Genomic DNA, 20,953 nt, shown 5'->3' with positions numbered 1-20,953 from the left:
GTTGCAAAAAACACGGAAATAATTTCTTAATTTCTAGTTTTGCAATTTTGGTGGAAAACTTAATTTGTGAAAAAGTCAGAAATAAAAAAATTATTCAAATCCCGGAGGGAGGAGTTGGACTGTGAATTAAGCTAGTACCCTAAGTTTTATAACTACGTATTCCTATAAGTTGTCTTCAAATTTTTTGGTACATCTTAATTTTAATTGGTTGGTTCATTAAAATGCAGTATCGAAACGTTTCAACCAATCACGGAAAGGGTAATTTTGTTTATCATTAATGGGGGTGCGCATCAAATTATCGTCCATTGGATTAACTTTTAAGATCAATCATTAAACGAAAGAATTTTAGGGCCGAGATCCGAACTCATCACCTACTAGATAATAAGGGGATGCGCTATGTATTATCCTTAGCTGACAGGGAAACATGGATTTTGTAACGGACGTTAAAAAATCTTATCACCCAATTATTATGTGTTAAATTCTGCCTTTGGAGGCTTGCAAGAAGAACAATGGTATTTAAGATACTCTAGATAAGGAAATGCGGGTATAGCCCCTTTCGTGAGAACGCCTCTTAAGGGTCGTTTCGTCGTATTTTCATAGTAGATTTTGATAGATTATTTTATGTTAGGTTAGGTTAAGTTGGGTTAGATGATTGCCCCACAGAGTTAGAGCCCACAGCAGGGGTTAGAAATAGGGGAAAAGCTGTTTTGAAAATGCGACGAAACGCCCCTTAAGAGGCGTTGCCACGAAAGGTACTATGCTCGGAAATGCTACCATAGGCTTGATTGAAATTGCAAGTTATGAGACACATTGATCTATAATATCTCCATCGTCCTATCCATTTATCCCTGCTCAAAGTGCAGTGCTAGAGTTCATAAATTAAAATATTTTAATTGGGTTACTACTAGCTTGCATTTTTAACTCTTCTTCTTTTAAAACTTTTGTACTTTTAAGTTTGGTAAGTATGTTAAAAACATCTAGCTCCCCCCCCCCCCTTCCAAAAAACGGGCTGTGTGTGTAGGGGGGGGGGGGAGGTGGGTGGGTTTAACCTCTATCAATAGCTAGTTTTACATATACACGTCAAATATTTTATTTTATGACTTTCAATTAATATCAAGATTCTTCATTGATTGGCGCATATCTTGTAAATAGTAAAGTTATTTTTGTCTGAAGCTTAAGATTTCGGTAACTTCTTAACCGATTGGGTTCTCGATTTTAGGGAAGCTCCACATAAGTCTTGGGGTGGTATAATGCTATTCTATTTATAGATCCAAGTTTTTAGATGGTTTTAGGCTGTTTTCATTCTCTTCATTACCTTTTAAATACAGAGGCCAAAGATGGTTAGGGCGGGCGCAGCCGCTAGTTGTATATAAAACAGACGAACGTACAACCTTAATAATAGAGAAGCCACTCTATAAATATACATGTCTACCTGACTGTCGAACAGAATGAATGACCAGTGAACCGTTGGGATGAAAAACCACGTTACCCGTTGTCGTTTGAATGTAGTTATAAACTCCGTTAACGCCATCTGTAAATAAACATTTGAACTAAAACATTGAACTATTAATAGAAGAGAAATACAAGACTAAAACTGTCAGAAAAAGTGCTGTACAAATGAAATGCTTAATGTTCAGTAGATTCTTTCCAAGATTTTTCAGTAGTCTATCTTAAATAGTAGCAGAGTAATCTTCCGATTTTTATATAGATAGATGGTTAAATATTAAATAAATGTCTATTGGTAAGGGGAATATTTTTTGAAAATTCTAAATTTTTTCAATTTTTATTTTCACAGTTTGAAAAAATGCAGGGACTGGGACAATGTAACTTTTTAAAGTGCAAAAAAAATCAGTCATGTGACTTCATAAAAATGAGTGATTAAACATCTCTTTTTTAGGGGTTTTCTTTCCCACTTCTTCTCTCATCTCCCTCATTTTTATAACGTCATATGGCTGATTTTTGTAAAGTTATAGGGAAAATTCATATGAAAATGTAATAGTGACTAATCAAATTCAAATATTTTTATTGGGACAAAATGTGGTATGCGGCAGCTCTGGACCATGCAGAAACCAAGACATTATAGTGATGCTACGCACCTAGTTAAATCCTGTTATTCTACAATTATGAAGCCACCTGAAAAGATGTCAGATAACGGTACTGATTTTATCCCTCAGTTGTCCTGCAAATGGAGGGAGGGGTGTTAACCCTCCCTCTCCCATCTTAAGCACCGGAACCTTCCCCTTCAACCACCAAGTTATCAGCACCACCTCAACCCTGAGGATAAAGGATCTCAACCTGCCCCCACACAGACTGTTGTTGTCACAAGTAATCATCAAACCTTCCCTCTTTAGTACCCAGACCTACCACTCAACCCCTCTATGCTTATCTACCTATTGTGCTGCTCCATGGGCTATCCTGCCTGCCCCAGACAGGGATAGCCATCTACCTAACCATTGCAATTATCCATGTTTTACTGTATGATTTATCTTTAACCATCTTTATTCCTAATCCATATGTATTTATATTATGGTTAACTGTATTCTTAATCCCCCCCACCCTTTCCAGGGATGGGGAATCATGATTGCCCAAACTGACCATTGTATATGTATTATAATGCTTTTATGTTATGATCATTTATTCCTATCCATGTAGTTATTGTTTGTTGTATATAACTTTAGTATCCTTTACACCTCCAATAAAGTGACAACTGAAATAGATGTTGATTCTTGTCTAGTGAATGCTAGAGAAGCATAGCTTCTCTATAGTAAGGTGTCCACGTCTGTTCACACTGCCGTAGTCTTTATTCGAACTCTGGTGTCTGCCATTTACCCTAGGCGGATACCACAACTTTGGTGACAGCTGTGTGAGATTACGGCGAACCACAAGTGTAGAGCAGACGCGCATCTGAGGCTAAGGTACTCCCAGCAGTGAATCTGGCAAAACTGACGCAAGCAACCTGAATTACCCACCCTGGACAGCAAAGTTTAACTCTGCATCCGGCAGTTGTGGAAGCGAGACAGCGAAATTTGATGAATAACCGCGAGCAGCGCTGATATCTAACGGAGAATTGAGCGCCAAAAGGGCTGAAACAGGCCTGCGGACCGGCTGAAACAAGCCAAATAAGTGTAAACGGCTGAAAATAGGCCAATTTTACTGCAAGAGATAGCAGGATCCGAACCAGTGGCGCTAGTAGGACGGGACATTCCCTGCCGCCATCAACTGGATTTGGATAAGCGGCGCTAGCAGGACGGGACATTCCCTGCCGCCGATAGGCTGAAACACGCCACATAGCTGCAAGCGGCGCTAGCAGGACGGGACATTCCCTGCCGCCGATAGGCTGAAACATGCCACATAGCTGCAAGCTGCGAGCTAACATACGAGTGTAGTGCACCAGAACAGAGAAAAACTACGTCAACTCCGAGTATCCTGAGAGGCTACAACGCAGCCACCCATCTAGAAAAACAGATATTATGTTACATTGCAAGGATTACCACCCTGATGTGATGGCCAAACAATAGATTTATGAGCAAAGCTTGGCAAACAAATTGTTGTGTTGTGATAAATCTAAGAATAGACCAGGCTTGGATTATTGGGTATTGTGATAACAGCTAAAAATAGAACAGAGTTGGTAAACAAATCTGTTATGCAATTGTGATAAGGACAAAAATAGAATCTAGATGTAATATAATAAAGACCCTGATATACAATCAAAACATCTCAAGCCCACAGCACAATAACAATACACCCCTTATTCCAAGGGAAGGGGAGAAGCCCCCCTCTCCCTTGAAGGCAAATACAATCAGGGTGATATAATAGATAAACCTAGGATTAAGAAGAAAAGGCAATATTACACCAGCCCACAGTTATCCCCCTCCCTCACAGGGGGAACGGACGGAGTTACCCCCGTCCCCTTACGCGCTTCCCCCTTCCTACCCACACTAGACTAAGTCCGTCTGTAGTGTGGGGCTAGCGATCGGACACACAGAGCGCCATTCACGGGTAGCGCAACAGAGTGCGGAAAATATCATAAATCCAACGGACGAAGCTGACCAATGAGAGAGCGAGTTGAGGGGTGAGAGCGCGTTTTCCCCGTGTGCGCGGATTTGACGGTGCGGACGCGCGTTGCAAGGACAGGAGATTTCACGCACACACACACCCACACAGGAGAGGGGCCATTCTATAGCATACATCAGAGATATTTTTTTTGAGGAGAAAAAAACTTGCAAGCTCCTCCCTCCCTGTCTACAGTGTGATAAGGAAAACTAAACCAGTTCCTTAAACCCGCTCAGACCCTCAACACCTTCCTAGCCTGCCAACCCTACTTCAAAGCTGAATGGTTAGTGAAACAAATATATGTATATATAAATACCCAAGTGATAAATGAGGTTGTTTTTTTTGTATCATGGGTACAAGTAAGTGAATACTAACCTCACCAAACAACACTGGAAACTGATATGGTAACTGAACAAAAGTACGCCCACCCTGTGGACATAGCCTGACTTGCTGCCCCACACTGGGCAGTGGTGGTGTGTACCTGGACCATCGACCTGCATAGTTGTGAACTATATACAGAGGAAGCGTGATTTTTTTTGAAGCAAGGAGGAAAAGCTAGCTAGCTCCGGGGATATTCCTCTACACGTATATATATATATATGGGCGTGTAGCCATGTATATATATAGGTAACCTACCTATCCATATATCCACTAGCGGATACGCTCCTAGAGACATCTGTGATACCTAACATATTCCCTGTTACCTTTAAGCTAAGATCCGCTGGTTACCACAGAAATCAAGAGCTATACTGGAAAGGAGAACAACTCAGGCTCAACAGTTAAACAAGACGCTGGCACCAACAAACCAACCCCCTACTACTTATCATGGGGGCGCGCCAGCCACAGAAACTCTTGAGCCAGGAGGACCGAGCCTACGGCTACATGGACTACCACCCTAATTACACAGCTATAGTATTTATACTAGGGGTGAGCCGGCTCGAACCTCCTTGCGGTGCGGCTACTCTACTCTGCTCCTATATCTACAAGATACTGCTTCTGTTATTACTTTGGCCTACTGTGTTGAGTACAGTGAACATCAAACACATGCCAGGTCACAGACCCCTGGTCCCTGAGATGCCCTTGTCTGGAAGGGCGACTGAATGTCCGCTGCACAGCTCCTGTTCAGTTGGTGCTCAACGTACGAGAAATAGCAATACTGGACTGGGTGTTGCTGAACCTGTAGGTGTCCTCCTGGGGGTGTTGAACGATGCAACTGAGCCTAATGAGAAGGTGACAAGCTTCAGAGACTTAGTGGCCAGCCCCAAGATGGACACTACTCCCAGAACTGAGATTTCAAAGGGGCCCAGCCCTAGGGCCAGTACCACCTGTTTCTGGGGTGGAAAGGTCCTCCCTGGCACTGGCCTCACCAATCTGGAGGATGGGGAGCTGTCCCAGGGGAATAGGCTCTCCACCCAGATGCCCGACGCGTACCTGGGGGTGGGGGAGCCGCCACCCAAGCCTCCCTGGGAGCCCCCAGGCATGGAACGACTGGGGACCGGCCTAAGGATGGGGACTGGTGACCTGCTGCAGTGGAAGACTTTACCCAGCACGGAGGGAGCAGGGTTGACCAGCAGCAGTGAGGCTGTTCCCCCACACTCCAAGACCAGATGCCGCTACTCTGTTGAACCACTGCACATGTCCCAGCCAAGTTCCCCCATGCTGCTGAAGATGGAGGCCCACCAGGATGCAGAGCTCCAACTAGGAAAGTCAATAAGAAGGCCACCCCTTGCCAAGACCAGAACCACCGCAGGGGCTCCCCACCAGCAGCTGACGGAGCCTGGCAGGGACGCAATACTAGCTGGCAACTCTGGCCCAACTCAGGTGGCTACCAACAGTCTGCTGACAGTCCGGAATACAGTTCAGGCTACCATCAGTATGGCATCTTCTGGGCCTTGCTGGTCCACCTGTGGGTACCTGTCCACACACTGGCCACAGGTACCCCCCAGAGATCAGAGCCCCCTTTCCGACTGGCACCATCAACAGCCTTTGCTACCAACCACCTGGCATACCCAGAGGCAGGATCCCTCATGTGGAGAAGCACCTGCAGAAGCTAAGGCCGAGGCTGGCCTCGCCACCCAGGGGAGGAGAGCCGCTGTTGGACGGAAGGAACCTGTGTGTATGGGGAGGAGGCTGAATGTAACCAAGGAGCCACCACAAGCAGCCCAGCACCGCCTGACCCCTAGTAGGGGAGACCCTGTTTGTCAGCTGGTGCCCCAACTGGAGGAGGAGAGACCTGGCAGGTTGATACACCCTGGGGAAGCCGGCCTGATGGGACCCAGCTGGACGAAGGGGCGCTGCCGCTTCAACGGCCACACAGCCGCCAAGTGTAGAACCGGCTGGGACCGGGCAATGAAGAAACACCAGGCCGCCCAACAACCTGCAGGCAACCAGTTTGCCACCCAGGTCCACCTGGAGGGAGATGCCCAGCCGTCACCCCAACTAGCTGCCGCCGCTGGGGCCGCGGCTACCCAGGAGTCTGTGTCTCAGATTGGGACCATGGTGGCCAGGATCAACGTGCTGGGAGGAGCGGCTGAACCCAACCGGGTTGGCCTGGACCTCAGCCGCAACCACAGGGGACCGGTGTCCGTAACCCCTGTCACCCCCAGCAAGAGCCGAGGGGCGCTACCCAGCGCCACCGGGACGGTGTACGGGGAGGCCCTGGCGGCCGCCGAGTGGGAGAGGCAAGAGGCGCTAGCCAGCGAGTCTGAGTCGATGTATGGGACGCCAACCGGCGTCGCCACCTGGAAGGAACGAGAGGCGCTTCCCTGCACCACCAAGCTGATGTCTGGGGCGACAACCGTCGCCGCCACCTGTGAAGACTGGGGGGTGCTATCCAGCGCCCCACGCTGGTGCCTGGGGCGACAACCGTCGCCGCCACCGAGAGACCTGGACCCCTGTGAAGACTGGGGGGTGCTATCCAGCGCCCCCACACTGGTGCCTGGGGCGACAACCGTCGCCGCCACCGAGATACCTGGACCCCAGAATGAACCCGCAGCCCCAGAGGAAGGGGTGACACCCGTCACCCCCAGCCAGCCAGAGCCCCCAGCCAGCAGGGAGAGTCCAGCTGTCCCTCACCCTCAACTGCATCCAGCTGTCTACCTCCCTCAACCAAGCCAGGGTAATTGTATTGCACTGGTGTACCAGGACGTTTGGGCTGGGCCAAACTTGCCTGCGCCCCCTGCATCTGCCCCAGGAGCCAGGGTATCAGCCATTACCAGCCAAACTGAAGAAGCTTTGACCGCTGCCTGGGGAGTAACACAACTAGATGTGCCAAGTGCCGAGCCTAACCATAGAAGTAGAGGATCCCCAACAATTATGTCTACCCAAGATGGAGACAATGTGCCTGGACCCCTTCAGGCTAGGGGAGGAAATCCGGAGCCTTGTGCCTCCAGCCCACTAGCAGTAGTGTCCGTGGATGGGCCTGCCTCCCAGCCAACTAGAGCGGAGCCACCCTTGCAGATCCAAGACAGCCTCCGGCATCAAGGGTGGACTGTTACCTTTCCCTACCCCGCAGGTCGGATTGCCATGCACCACCCTGCCAATGTCCAGAATGAGCCTGAAGGAGGCAACGCCCCTACAGTATGGCAACCACCACCTGCCCGCATTGACAGAGACCCTGGAAGCCAAATGAACCTGACCAGCCCCGAGGGCGAAGAAACTGCACCTGCATCCAGTAGCCAGCCTACCAGCAGCAAAGTGACCAACACGATGGAGACCACCAGCCCAGTGGAGAAACCTGCAGGGGTGTCTACCAGGCGGCTGTTGGTCCAAGCCCCCTCAGGTGCTGTGCCACCCCTGGAGGTTGCCAGGGTGGCCTCAGAGGTACACATCCAACGGCCAGAAGATCCAACAGGACCAGCTACTCCAGCAGATATAGCCGATTCCGTTAGACCTGGGGAGGGCTGGAGTCCACCACCGTCCAGCAACTGGTATCCTGGCGGACCCATTCCACAAGGACAACAAACTGAAGGCCGCAACCACTGTCGGAAGTCTGGCGGTGCAGACAACCCCTCCAGCCTTCCGAGGGGAGAGTTGTGGTATGCGGCAGCTCTGGACCATGCAGAAACCAAGACATTATAGTGATGCTACGCACCTAGTTAAATCCTGTTATTCTACAATTATGAAGCCACCTGAAAAGATGTCAGATAACGGTACTGATTTTATCCCTCAGTTGTCCTGCAAATGGAGGGAGGGGTGTTAACCCTCCCTCTCCCATCTTAAGCACCGGAACCTTCCCCTTCAACCACCAAGTTATCAGCACCACCTCAACCCTGAGGATAAAGGATCTCAACCTGCCCCCACACAGACTGTTGTTGTCACAAGTAATCATCAAACCTTCCCTCTTTAGTACCCAGACCTACCACTCAACCCCTCTATGCTTATCTACCTATTGTGCTGCTCCATGGGCTATCCTGCCTGCCCCAGACAGGGATAGCCATCTACCTAACCATTGCAATTATCCATGTTTTACTGTATGATTTATCTTTAACCATCTTTATTCCTAATCCATATGTATTTATATTATGGTTAACTGTATTCTTAATCCCCCCCACCCTTTCCAGGGATGGGGAATCATGATTGCCCAAACTGACCATTGTATATGTATTATAATGCTTTTATGTTATGATCATTTATTCCTATCCATGTAGTTATTGTTTGTTGTATATAACTTTAGTATCCTTTACACCTCCAATAAAGTGACAACTGAAATAGATGTTGATTCTTGTCTAGTGAATGCTAGAGAAGCATAGCTTCTCTATAGTAAGGTGTCCACGTCTGTTCACACTGCCGTAGTCTTTATTCGAACTCTGGTGTCTGCCATTTACCCTAGGCGGATACCACAAAAACAACATATACATTTAATATCAACATTTATAAATGATGATTACATTGCATTAAGTATTTATTAATAAACTATTTTTTGTAAACAATGAATACTATAGGTTTAACACAATATAATACAAGTATCCAAGGACTGAAAAAACGCCTGGGGGCCACTGACTGATTTTTAACGTCACATAAACTGACAAACATATAGAATGAAAAATTATAGAGTAGCCGCGCTACTGCAAACTTTTTAACTACCTTGCGATTTTCTCCAAGTAGTTGTAGGTTTTGGATTACCTTCAGCCAAACAATCAATAGTCATACTAAAATAAAGAAAATCAGAGCTGGATCTTTAAATGTGTAGCCGTTAGCGTGAATGTAGCCGTGGCCGTAGTCATGGCTGTGGCTTTAGCAACGCTTTAACCACACTAACGGACTGTGGTCACTTTTAGCGTGGTTAACCACGCTACGACTACGACCACGCGTTGCCAATATGATTTAAAGATCGCATTTTTTTTTTGTGGCTACGGCAACGCGTGGTTAATATGATTTAAAGATTGCTATTAGGTTGGTGGCTGTAACTCTGACCACGACTACGGCAACGGCTATGCTTTTAAAGATCCAGCTCAGCTGTCTATTAATCTAAAATTACAAGAATGGCTTTATCTACCCGTCTACCCGTAGATTAATCATTCTATCTTGTATAATGTATGTTTATTCTTAATCTTTTTTTCTAATTTCTCTGCGTATAAATTTTGTGAATATGATCAATAGTAATAATAATTATCGAATTTATGTCAGTTTGAAATCAGCAAAGCATTTAATAAATATTTTATAAACTTAACAGTAACAGGATGTCTTAAAGGATATCTATTAGCTCTGAATCAATATAGTTATCCTATACAGTGAAGCTTCTTATAGGTCCAGAGACGGTTCTTAACATTGTATCGGGGGTATCTTACCACCCCCCCTCCCCAAAATATATTTATCTTTGAAGTGCTGGGAGGTGTTATGTGTGACTTCATATATATACGTCTTAAAAGGAGGGCTTAAAGGAGAAGTTGGAAAGGAAACCCCTAAAAAAGAGATGAATTTAGACGTATTTTTATGACGTCACACATAACACTTTCTAGCAGTGTTTTTATCTATCTATTTGTACCTGCTCATGAAGATAACAGTTCTATTGTCAGGTTCTCTTATCCAACGGGGAGAAACTGAAATAAAAAATAAAATTTAGGCTAATAAGAGATAATACCTTATACAAATACTAGCGGCTTCGCCCCTAGCCTCTAGGGGCTTTTTTCCCCAAGAAGTAATTTAAAAAAAATGTAGTACATGTGGTAAATCTTCATCTTCATCATTTGTATCATCAAAAAAAAAATTGAGGATTTGGCTCTGCATCTTCAAAATCTTGCTCTGCATCTCCATCTGAAGAGTAGAATCCAATTGGTTCAGTGGTTACCGCGATCTTAAGGGACAGATGGACGGACAGACGGACGGACGGACAGACGGACGGACGGACAGACATCAAGCTACTTTGTATTATAGATGGCTCTGAAGGGTTAGAGATGCCCGTTGGGGGTAAAAAAATATTTTTCATAATTCAAAAATAAGAAGAAAAAAGGGGGAGGGGGGACTTTATGAAAGCACTCAAATATGTAATTAAGATTATAAGTAGGACGTTTGTACATTCTTTAACTATATAACAGATGCGCTACTAAAAATATACATAACTTTATAGTTATACATATGTCTCCAGATTTGAGAGGAAATATTTAAAAAAAAAATAATAATTTATCTTCCATTTTCTTTCCCTGTATTCCCTGTTATTATAAATTACAATGTTATTCCCTTCCTTATTAATGTTTATTATTTAATAGTGCACGTAATAACTACAAATTAGCTTCCTATCCATCTATCTATCTATCTATCTATCTATCTGTGTATCTATCTATCTATCTATTTGTCTGTTTACTAATCTATCTATCTACTAGGGGCTACGCTCCTAGAGGTCTCTTGGGGCACTTAAGGGAAAGGGTGAGGATGGTGGTGGTGTCTCTTGAAGGGTGGCGGTACCCTTCCCCCTTCCCTGAACCTATACAAAGGTTCACTGTAAAGGAGAAAAGATAAGTTTAGCGGTTAGCGAATTTCTTCCTGTTACTTTTATATAAGGATTTCCCTTGAGGCCTTTAGGAGAACTTTCAGAAGGTGGGGGGGAGGGGTGAAAGGGAAGGAGAGGAAAGTCGATCATACACTGTTAGTCCTGCTGTTACAGAAACTTAGACAGACAGACAGACAGACTTCCTGTTACTTTTAAACAAGGTTATATCTTCGTGTTTGTCTATCCATTAATAAGAATGATAAAAATTTTTCATATATAATTATACTAACAGGTGTTTCATTAGATTAAAAAAAAATATAATTCTTAATTTTTAGTCCTTTTCCTGTATTCGATGGTCGTATGGTCGGTCGAACATGGCCTGATAAGGAGTAGCTTCGCTACTTTTTACAGATTGTAGTAACCTCTGTGTTAAACAACTCTAAATGTTCTTTTGTATACGATACAACCAAATTATTAAAACAATAAAAATCAAATAATTATAAGCTTTTAACAGAAAAAGTAAACTCATTAATTAGCAAAGTTAGTTATTACTAAATGAATTACAGAGCTGGATCTTTAAAAGCGTAGCCGTTGCCGTAGTCGTGGTCAGAGTTACAGCCACCAACCTAATAGCGATCTTTAAATCATATTAACCACGCGTTGCCGTGGCCACAAAAAAAAATGCGATCTTTAAATCATATTGGCAACGCGTGGTCGTAGTCGTAGCGTGGTTAACCACTATAAAAGTGACCACAGTCCGTTAGTGTGGCTAAAGCGTTGCTAAAGCCACAGCCACGACTACGGCCACGGCTACAGCCACGCCAACGGCTACACATTTAAAGATCCAGCTCAGTTTGAAAATCCATCAATTTAATGTATAACGATAATCTAATAATATTTTATCTGAAGTCGTAAAATTAGCATACAAGTTATTCTTATAGCAACAATTTTACTACATTTTGATAATGAAATATTTTGCTGTTTTGTAAGTGCTCCAAATTTATGTTTGCGTGTTGGTCTTAATAATTCTATTCAGTAGCTTTACTAAGTTAATAATATTTATACACAGATATAGAATAGTATATAGATAGGATATACTAGTTATTTAAATTTATGATTATACCAGTATCTATATGCCCTGAAGAGTTTTAAAAAAATGTTTTTCCATTTTTTTAAGGTTGGGGGGGGGGGTGGGGTTAAGATGTCCCATCCCCAAAGAAAATAGTTAAAACCACCACAAGACAAATATGGATATTCCCTGAAGTTCAGAGTTACAGAGATCATAAGCTGAAGACGGACTGACAGCCACCATTCTACTTTTTAGAAAAGAAAATAGGAAGAAAAAAGGAAGTGATAATAGGGAGGTAAGGGAAGGGAAAGAAACTAGAAAGAATTAAAAAGCAGGAGTAAAGGTAAAAATGGAAAAGAAAAGGGGAAGAGAAGAGGATTCAAAATGAGAGGGGAAAGGAAAGGGAAGGAAAGAGAATCTCATGGAAAGAGAAAGTGGAGAGAGAAAAAAAACATTATAAAAAGAAAGGAGATAGAAAAGGGCATTGGAAGAGAAGATGTTGAGAAGGTAAGATAAGAGGAGATTAATCAAAGTGGAAAGAGAAGGGAAAGAGAAGTGAAGGGTACATTTAAAGAAAGTTAATAACAGGGAAAGAGAAGACCAAGAGATTGTGTTTAAAGATAAAAAAGAAGAAGATTTACAAAGAGAGGGGAAATAAAAGATGAAGAGAATGGTTTGATAGACGAGTAATTAATTTATGGTATCACGTTGAAACAGATCAATATCAAGTGGATTAGAACCAGTTCTCAGCCATGCTGAAAAACTATGTCTAGCATCATATTATATCCAGTTATCTACAAATATAAAGGTGTACAATCATTAAAACCAGTTTTTAGCCCGTGATTTCGGCATATCAGGGCTAAAAAAACTGGGTTTAATAAAGCTGTTTTTAATACGAAATAACTATTGTGGTCTTCTGGCCTATTCCTCTATCACGAAAATACATGGAATTCTGATTTCTGATCTATCAAAATATTTCGTCGAAGAAATGAAGAAAAACTAGTTCGGATCAATGTTGTGGGTTATTCCCAAGGATCTAAAGGAATGAGAAAGCTAGTGGACAATAAATTGATATATATTCCCAATGATGATACACAAAATACCCTTCTTGTAGATTGCATTTAGTGGTTGACACTCAGCCTTATAAACAAACCAATCAAAATTTTTCAAAGTTGTTAAGCCGATGAATGATAAATTGTTATTATAAAACTTTGAGGACTAGTATAATAAACAGCCCAATGTCCCCTCCCAACCTAGTAATTCCAAAGAGGTATCAGTCAATAACACTAAAAATAATCTAAATTTCGTTGAAATCGAAATGATGGTAAGTTGAAAAAGAAAACAATTAAAGAAGAAAATTATTTCATCGTCCATTGTATTATCCCTTTATCCCTGGTTTTTCCAAGGTGTTGCAATATTGCAGCAGGGAGAGGGGACATGTCTCACGAAGAAATTTGTTGTCTCACATGTTATCTATCTACCTACCTATAAGTCTGTTTCTCCTATTATATAAAGTAGTAAGTGTTTTTTGTCTGTCCCGAAGGATCTCGCTAACCGCTGAACCAATATTGTTCTCCTTTACAGCGAAGCTTCTTATAGGTCCTGGGAAGGTTTTAGACTATTTTTGGATAGGGTGTCTTCACCCCCCTCCCCTAAAATTTTTTTTTTACTCTTTTGAAACTCAAATTTAAAATATAATAATGACGACTTTTCCCCCTCTAACCTTAAGTACCCCTAGATGCATCTAGGGGCGTAGCCGCTAGTCCAATATATAGCAATAATCCAATTATCGTATTGACATAACAAATTTTATTAGTAAATTTTGTCTTATGTTTGCTTAAGTCTCTCTCTTTCTCTTTATATTTATATATCTATCAATCTATGTTATGTAATACTATTAACAATTGGTTTCGCCACTAGCTCAAAGGCTCTTATGAATAATATTTAAGAAAATTAAGAACATCTTACAGGTTTATCGAATGATTTTAAAAAATGATTTGTAAAATGTGTGATATACCTAAAATTGGCCAGGAGAGCAAAACCCCCAGGCTTATCTTCTAGCAATATCATTTTAATTAAAAAAAATATAAAACCTAAACGTCAGCAAATAAAAACTTACAAGAATTCAACTTCGATTCAATATTCAGCACTTGTGAGTAGCTTCGCTAATAAAAAATATTTTCTTCATTACATTGCACTAATCAAAAAAGGAAAAACAATTTTGCAATTCATAAAATTCCGGAAGGGATATTTAATCTGAAATAAATATTTAACCATGAACTTTTCAGCTAGTGAAATGTATGAAGTTAACAAAAAACAATAGAATACAATTATTAATTGGCAGATTTATTATTCTTGTCAGGGTAAAATATCCAGAGAGGAAGGGAACATTGGGCTGTTAATTGATTTTGATTGGTTGGTTATTTAAAAGTTCTATGTCAAAAAGTTTAACTTCTAATTTTAGTCTTAAAGGATAATTTTGTGTATCATCATTGGGGATATACATCATTTTTGGGCCATTTTTGCTGATTATTAATTCATTAATGCAAAAATATATCTATTTTTGTCAGGGATCTTAAGGGATAAGACAATGGCCAATAAATTAATGTACATCCCCAATGATGATACACTAAATTATCCCTTATGTATATTACAATATTGGTTGAAACGTTTGAAACTGAACCTAATTAAAATTGAATCAAGTAATTTTTGGGGTGGGGCATTTTTTTTCTAGTGGCGATTTCTCTTTGAAGGGTTGTGTTACCATTCCCCAAAAAATTTTAACTTGCGATAAGCTTTATCTTAATGGAGAATCATATCGGTTCAGCGGTTAGGGAGATCCTTTAGCACTCAAATACAGACATACATATACTCAGATAGACATCCTGTTACTTTTATTTAAGGATTATAAATATCTATCTATCTATCTATGTCTGTCTATGCAGTAACCTCGTAGTAAACAGTCACAGACCGTAAAACTTTAAATCTTTAGGATCACAAAGTCTGGAAATTTTTCTCTCTTCAAAATCTGAGAGTTAGCTTTCAGTAGTTTTTGTGTATTCTATATAATAAAGAAGTAAGTTATGTGTATGCCCGCTAAAAGTTTTTGAACGACTGGTAAGATCGTTCAACGTTTAATTATTATCGGTCCAGAGTAGGATCTAGACTATTTACCAGAAAAGTAAATCAACCCTCAACCCATGAAGGATATATGGTCTTTGAATAGTTATCTATCGCATCGTATTATAGACAGCTTTTCACGGATATAAAAATATAAATTTACAAGGTTAAAACCAGTGTTGTTAGCCTCAAGGGGTTGAAGGCCATGGCTGACAAAACTTATGATTTTTATTTCTATATTCGTGGAAAATTGTCTATAATATGATGCTATACATATTTTCTAGTATGGCTGAGAACCGGTTCTAATCCAGCGGATATTAATCGGTTTCGAAGCCATACTAATATGATCACTAATAATACTTACGTTTGAAAAGATACATTCAATACAGAGCTAGCTTTAACGTTAGAATTTGAAAAAAATACTGGAGACAATAAAGCAGTGAACAAACAGAGGGTTAAATTTATTAATTCAATTACAGATATAAAATATATGTAGATAGAGAGATAGATAGGCAAATATAAAATATTTATAGGTAGATAGATAATTATAAAGATAAATAAAGAGATAACTTAATAGAAAGAAAGACAGATATAAGATAGATTGGGAATAGTCCCTTTCGTGGCAAAATGGCTTTTTATAGGTTATTTTATGTTAGATTAGGTTATATTGGGTTAGGTAATTGCCCCACCACAGGGTTAGGCAATTGGCCCCGCAGGGTTAGAGCCCCACAAAGGAGCTAGAAATGGGAGAAAACCTACTGTGAACAATACAAAGAATCGCCCCTTAAGGTGCGTTTCCATGAAAGGAACTATACCCGATAGATTAATTGATGGATAAATAAACATAAAAATAAAAAGATACTTTAGATAGAAATGTAAAAGAGATAAATAGACAGATAAAGAGATAGATAGGTAGTTATAGTAGTGTCAATTCAAATGATTCAAATGAGATAGTTGCGAAAATGAAAGAAAATTTTTAGTTTGATGGCAGCTGAAACCAGCAACTTAATTAATTCTATGAAATATTTGGTATTTTTTTCAAGATTTTGGGTGGCAGAATTTCGTAGTGACAAAGGACCTTTTTTCTGCCTCTGAAATATATTTTTAGATTTGTGTTGCTGGTCTAGCCCTGCGGGATTCTGATCATACCTAACCTAACCTAACCAAACATAATCAAATTGTTGAAGGTGGAAGGGAGAAGGGCCAACAAGCAATGAATTGGAATTTATAGATAATGTTTAAATTAATGGTTGTGCTGGTTATAAATGATATTATCCTTGTTTTAATGTGCACTTTAAAATGCACTTCCCACTATTCAGGCATACGCGGATAGGCCAATGAAATATTAATTTTTCATATTTATTGTGACGCGTCTAAAATTTCAATAACTAATTATTTCCAGGCTTATTCTACCAATTACAACAACTTACTGATGCCTTGACAATTAGTTTTTGAGTTTGTTTGTGGAATATTTAATTATCTTTTATTGCTCCCTCCCTGTATGTCTTGAAAATAGAAATAATAGGAAGAACAAAATCATATTCCTGTAGGTTTAAGATGAAACGGTTATCATACCCCTATAAGCTATTCTAAGAAAGGGTATAAACCCCACTGGATGCTTTAACCTAAGTTTTCAATAATTTTAAGCCATCTTATTACAGGTCATAAATCCACCTGGAGCCCTAATCTTGCGGGGTTTCAAAGTCATGTAAGGCATGCCAATAAAAAAACATTCTCAACTGGGAGCCCTTTCCTTGCGGTTTTTTTTAAAGAATTGCCCCCTGTCCTTGCGGCTTTAAATTATTAATAAATTATGCTGATAATGGATTTAAATCAGTGGATGCCATGTCATACAAAAATAAAGAAAGAATGGTACCCAAAGCTTTACTATAATTAGTCAGCTTAAGAATTTAACGCTTTCTATCATTCGTAATCTTAATAATTTGGGTACTATTATCAAATATTGATTAGTTATTCAAACTATCAGTGTCAAAACTTTTAACCAATAATTTAAATCTACTAAAGGGCTAAATTAGTCAATTATCAATGGGGATATTATAATTGAAGGGGTAGAAGGGGGATTGGATCGAACACAACTTCAGATTATTGGATATTACTATGGAAAATTATTTTTCAATAAATTAAACTTTTTTATTGCTATGAGCAGAAATATTTAAAATGCAATGTAATTCATGTTAATTGTATTAAATTGTTTATTAATTTATAATTTTTATTTTAACTATAGCTGCTTTACTTATGGATATGCTTGATCCTGATTTTGTAAATGCTTTTTTTCTTTTAGATGCATACATTTTTTCCTATGCTTTTGGCATGTAAGTATTGTCCTATGGATTTCAAACTTTGGTTTATGATTTCAATAACAGTTGTGAACGATTAAGAAAGCGTAGCTACTTCATAGTCGTTACCATAAAGTCCGTATGTCTATTAATAACATGTTTTTCAAAAAGAATATATATACAATTTTATTTTGAGTTATAATTTAATATGCTGCTCTAGGTATTAATGTTCATTTATCCTAGCGTCTGATATTAGAGCTACGCTTTTAGGGATGTTGTCATCCTTGTTTCCTCTAAAATAGTGTTCATTTATCCTACTGTATGATTTTAGAGCTTTGCTTTTAAGGATTTTGTCATCCTTGTTTAAAATACAAAGTAGAACAATGGCTGTCTATCTGTCTCCCTGGCTGTCTGAAGCTTAAGATCTTGGTAACAACTGAACCGATTAAGTTCTACTCTTTAGGGAATAAACCTACTGGTCCTGTGGTGGTTTTAGGCTATTTTCTAAAACAAAAAACCTACCCATTTTTTTGGTACCTGCATATTCTTTTTTTTCAATTACCTCGTCGAGCAACGCCTCTAGAGGCTACGGGCGAATATCTAGACTCAGTGATGTTGTTAAATCTTGTAAATGAGAAGTGAGCTATTTTTATGAGCCTTTTAGAATTTTTCTTTTACACGTTGTCACAAAGACCTTAAAGAGAATGGGAAAGGGTTGATAAATTACTGCCCCCCCCCCCCCCAATTTTTTTTTACTTTTTGCGCGCTTCTCGTTTATTTTACCCCCCCCCTTTATTGTGAATTTGTATCCACCCCCAACCCCTTAAAAAAGCTTGAACGTCATTGTTTAGCAATATTCTATTTATCTGCAAGACTACTATACAATTGTATATTTACATATATCTTACTTATTTTAATCTTGAAATAATATCATATCATGAGGTTAGGGTTTTCTATGATTACTGCCTCAAATTTAAAATAATTCTAGATGCTTTCACTAACCTTTACTTAACCCAACCTAACCTTAAACACAAAAAAATATTTTTACAAACAAATATTAAGCTTTCTTAAACATTGTAGAGCGTTCGGTCAACATATACTGCCATCCAGTTAATTTAGTATAAAGATTTTACGGTCATGTGAAGGAAACAAAGGTTCGGGATTTCGTCATATTTTTACAGTAGCTTTTCTCCTAACCCTGCGGGACCAATTGCCTAAATCTGCGGGGCAATCATCACATTTTACTTAACCAAAAATACCCTTTCAAAAGCTACTGTGAAAATCATCCGACGAAACCCGCAACTTCGTTTTCTTCACATGACCCGTCAAACAGCTGTAAATGTTATAAAAAAAGTAAAAAAAGCTGGAGGTAAATTATTATATTCTTCTGGTAACATCTCCCTGGCATTTCCTGTATAGAGTGATACTACCTGGAATTGAATTATTTTTGTTTCCAATCTTTGCAAACAAAATTGCAATTAAATTGGCATAGATTTACTAAATATCTATCTATTCATCCATCTATCTGTCTATCTATCTAGCTACATATTCATGTATCTCAGATAATAGATAGATAATAGATAACAAATTTAATTGGTACCCAAAGTTTTATAATCACGATTCACAAAGCTTGATAAGTTGGTAAAAAACTATGCAATGCCAAGACTCTACCATAAGTTAGTTTAATCAGTAGAAGGACTAATTTTGTTAATAGTCATTGGGGATGTAAATCAACTATATATAATGTATAAATCGTTTTTACTTTATTTCGTTTTTCCCTTTGACCGGAGTAGCTGAAAATAGCTTTTGCAATATTTGGGTTAACTGCTGTACAACTTCGGAAATTAGGGAAGAAATAGGCAAACAATTTTCAGTTGATCGAATCCATGATTATAAAGAATCTAAGAATCTGGTAGTCTTAGATTGTACATGATATTATATAAACTAGCTGAAATGCCCCTAGCATCTATATTCGAAGGAATATGGATGGGCAAAAAACAACATAAAACCAAGACTTATTTATAAAAAAAATTGGCCTAAAACCATTTCAGGGCCTATACGAAAATTTCCTCTAAAGGAGAACCGTATCGGTTCAGAGGTTAGCGAGATCCTTCGCGACATACAAAAATGCTTAGTAATTTATATAATAGGATAGTAAATGTTTTTTGTCTGTAGCGAATGATCTCGCTCACCGCTTAACCATTATGACTCTCCTTTACAGTGGAGCTTTTTATAGGTCCAGGTAAGGTTTTTAATTGTTTTGGGGGGATGGTATCTCCACCCTCCCAACAAAAGCCCCCCACCCACTCTCGAAAATATTTTTTTTCTTTTTGAAACTTAAATTGAAAAAGTGGGGATTCCCTTTGGGGCCCTTAAAGGCCTCTAGGGGCGTAGCCGCTAGAAGGTTTAAATAGTACAAAGGCAACCAGAATTATAATTAACTTTTACTTAATATATATAACGTTTTTCCTAATAGTAATGTTTATTGATTTTTTGTAACATTATTATGTTATTTTGACATATGGGCGTAGTCTTTTTATTTTTAGTTAATCATGGTATACAAAAATAACAAAAAGCTAAAACAAGGATGATAACATTTATAAGTAGCGGAACTCATTGGGTAATTGAGGTAAATTATATAATGGGAAAACAGAATGATTTCTCATATCAAAAAATGTGTCATTATTATGTAAATATAAGTTTATAGGCTTAATGTAATTTAAATATTGAGGTAATATATTGTCCAAAAATGCATTTTAGTAGAAAAAACGTATGTAGCATGAAGTAAGCTATTGAAGTTAATAAAGAGACAAACGAGTTACTATGCTTTAGTCGCAAAATCTTTACCATTAATGCTAATTTTAAGACCTCTAGTTCTTATAGGAGTCGTGATAGTATTGGATGGGGGAAAAGGCGTTGGAGAGAAACTGTATTAAAATTCATCTTACCTTTTACAATAAGTTGGGCTGAGTAATTTGCGGAAGAGGCAGCATTCTCAGCTGAAATAAAAATGATAAGTTTTTCATTTAATTCTTTTTTCACATACTAGCGGCTACGCCCCTAGAAGCCTCTAGTGGCATTTAAGTTTTTTCTTTATTTTAAATATCTAATTTGAGAAATAATTTGTCTATGGTCAATCAGCTGTTAAATTCATGTCTCTACGCAGCACCACTACGCTAGCGACATTATGTGGCGTGAATATTTAATTTTTTTCGATTTTATTGTGATTTCTCTTGGAAGGATGGTGGTACCCTCCCCCAAAATAGTTATAAACCTTCCAAAGACCTATGAGAATCTACCCTGTTAGGGAGAACCCGCGGTTAGCGAGATCCTTCAGTACAGACACACAGGCAAACATCCTGTTACTTTAGTATAAGGATTTCAAATAGCGTCATCCCTTGTCAACCCTGTCGCTTGGTCTTATTACAAATTACAGTAAATCTCTTTCGAAAAAAAGTTTAGCTCTGTTTTTTTAATTCTTTAAAA

General features: G+C 39.5%; 1 protein-coding gene across 1 annotated transcript in view; it reads right to left on the bottom strand.

The window, feature by feature from the left end:
* Positions 1–20,953, bottom strand: part of LOC145305349 (cell adhesion molecule Dscam1-like) — a 170,263-nt gene that overhangs the window by 52,304 nt on the left and 97,006 nt on the right. Inside the window, exons 31-34 of the mRNA XM_080146966.1 lie at positions 20,416–20,466; positions 10,040–10,094; positions 9,139–9,203; positions 1,433–1,531 (exon numbers count right to left, since the gene is read on the bottom strand). Of these exons, the coding sequence (XP_080003092.1) occupies positions 1,433–1,531; positions 9,139–9,203; positions 10,040–10,094; positions 20,416–20,466 (270 nt within the window). The remainder of the gene's footprint in view (positions 1–1,432; positions 1,532–9,138; positions 9,204–10,039; positions 10,095–20,415; positions 20,467–20,953) is intronic.

This window comes from Acartia tonsa, chromosome 14, assembly GCF_053477335.1.
Source record: "Acartia tonsa isolate MP-2025a chromosome 14, ASM5347733v1, whole genome shotgun sequence".
Taxonomy (NCBI): Eukaryota; Metazoa; Arthropoda; class Copepoda; order Calanoida; family Acartiidae; genus Acartia; species Acartia tonsa.
Note: the sequence above shows the minus strand (reverse complement) of the source record. Positions and strands in the feature narration are given on the sequence as shown.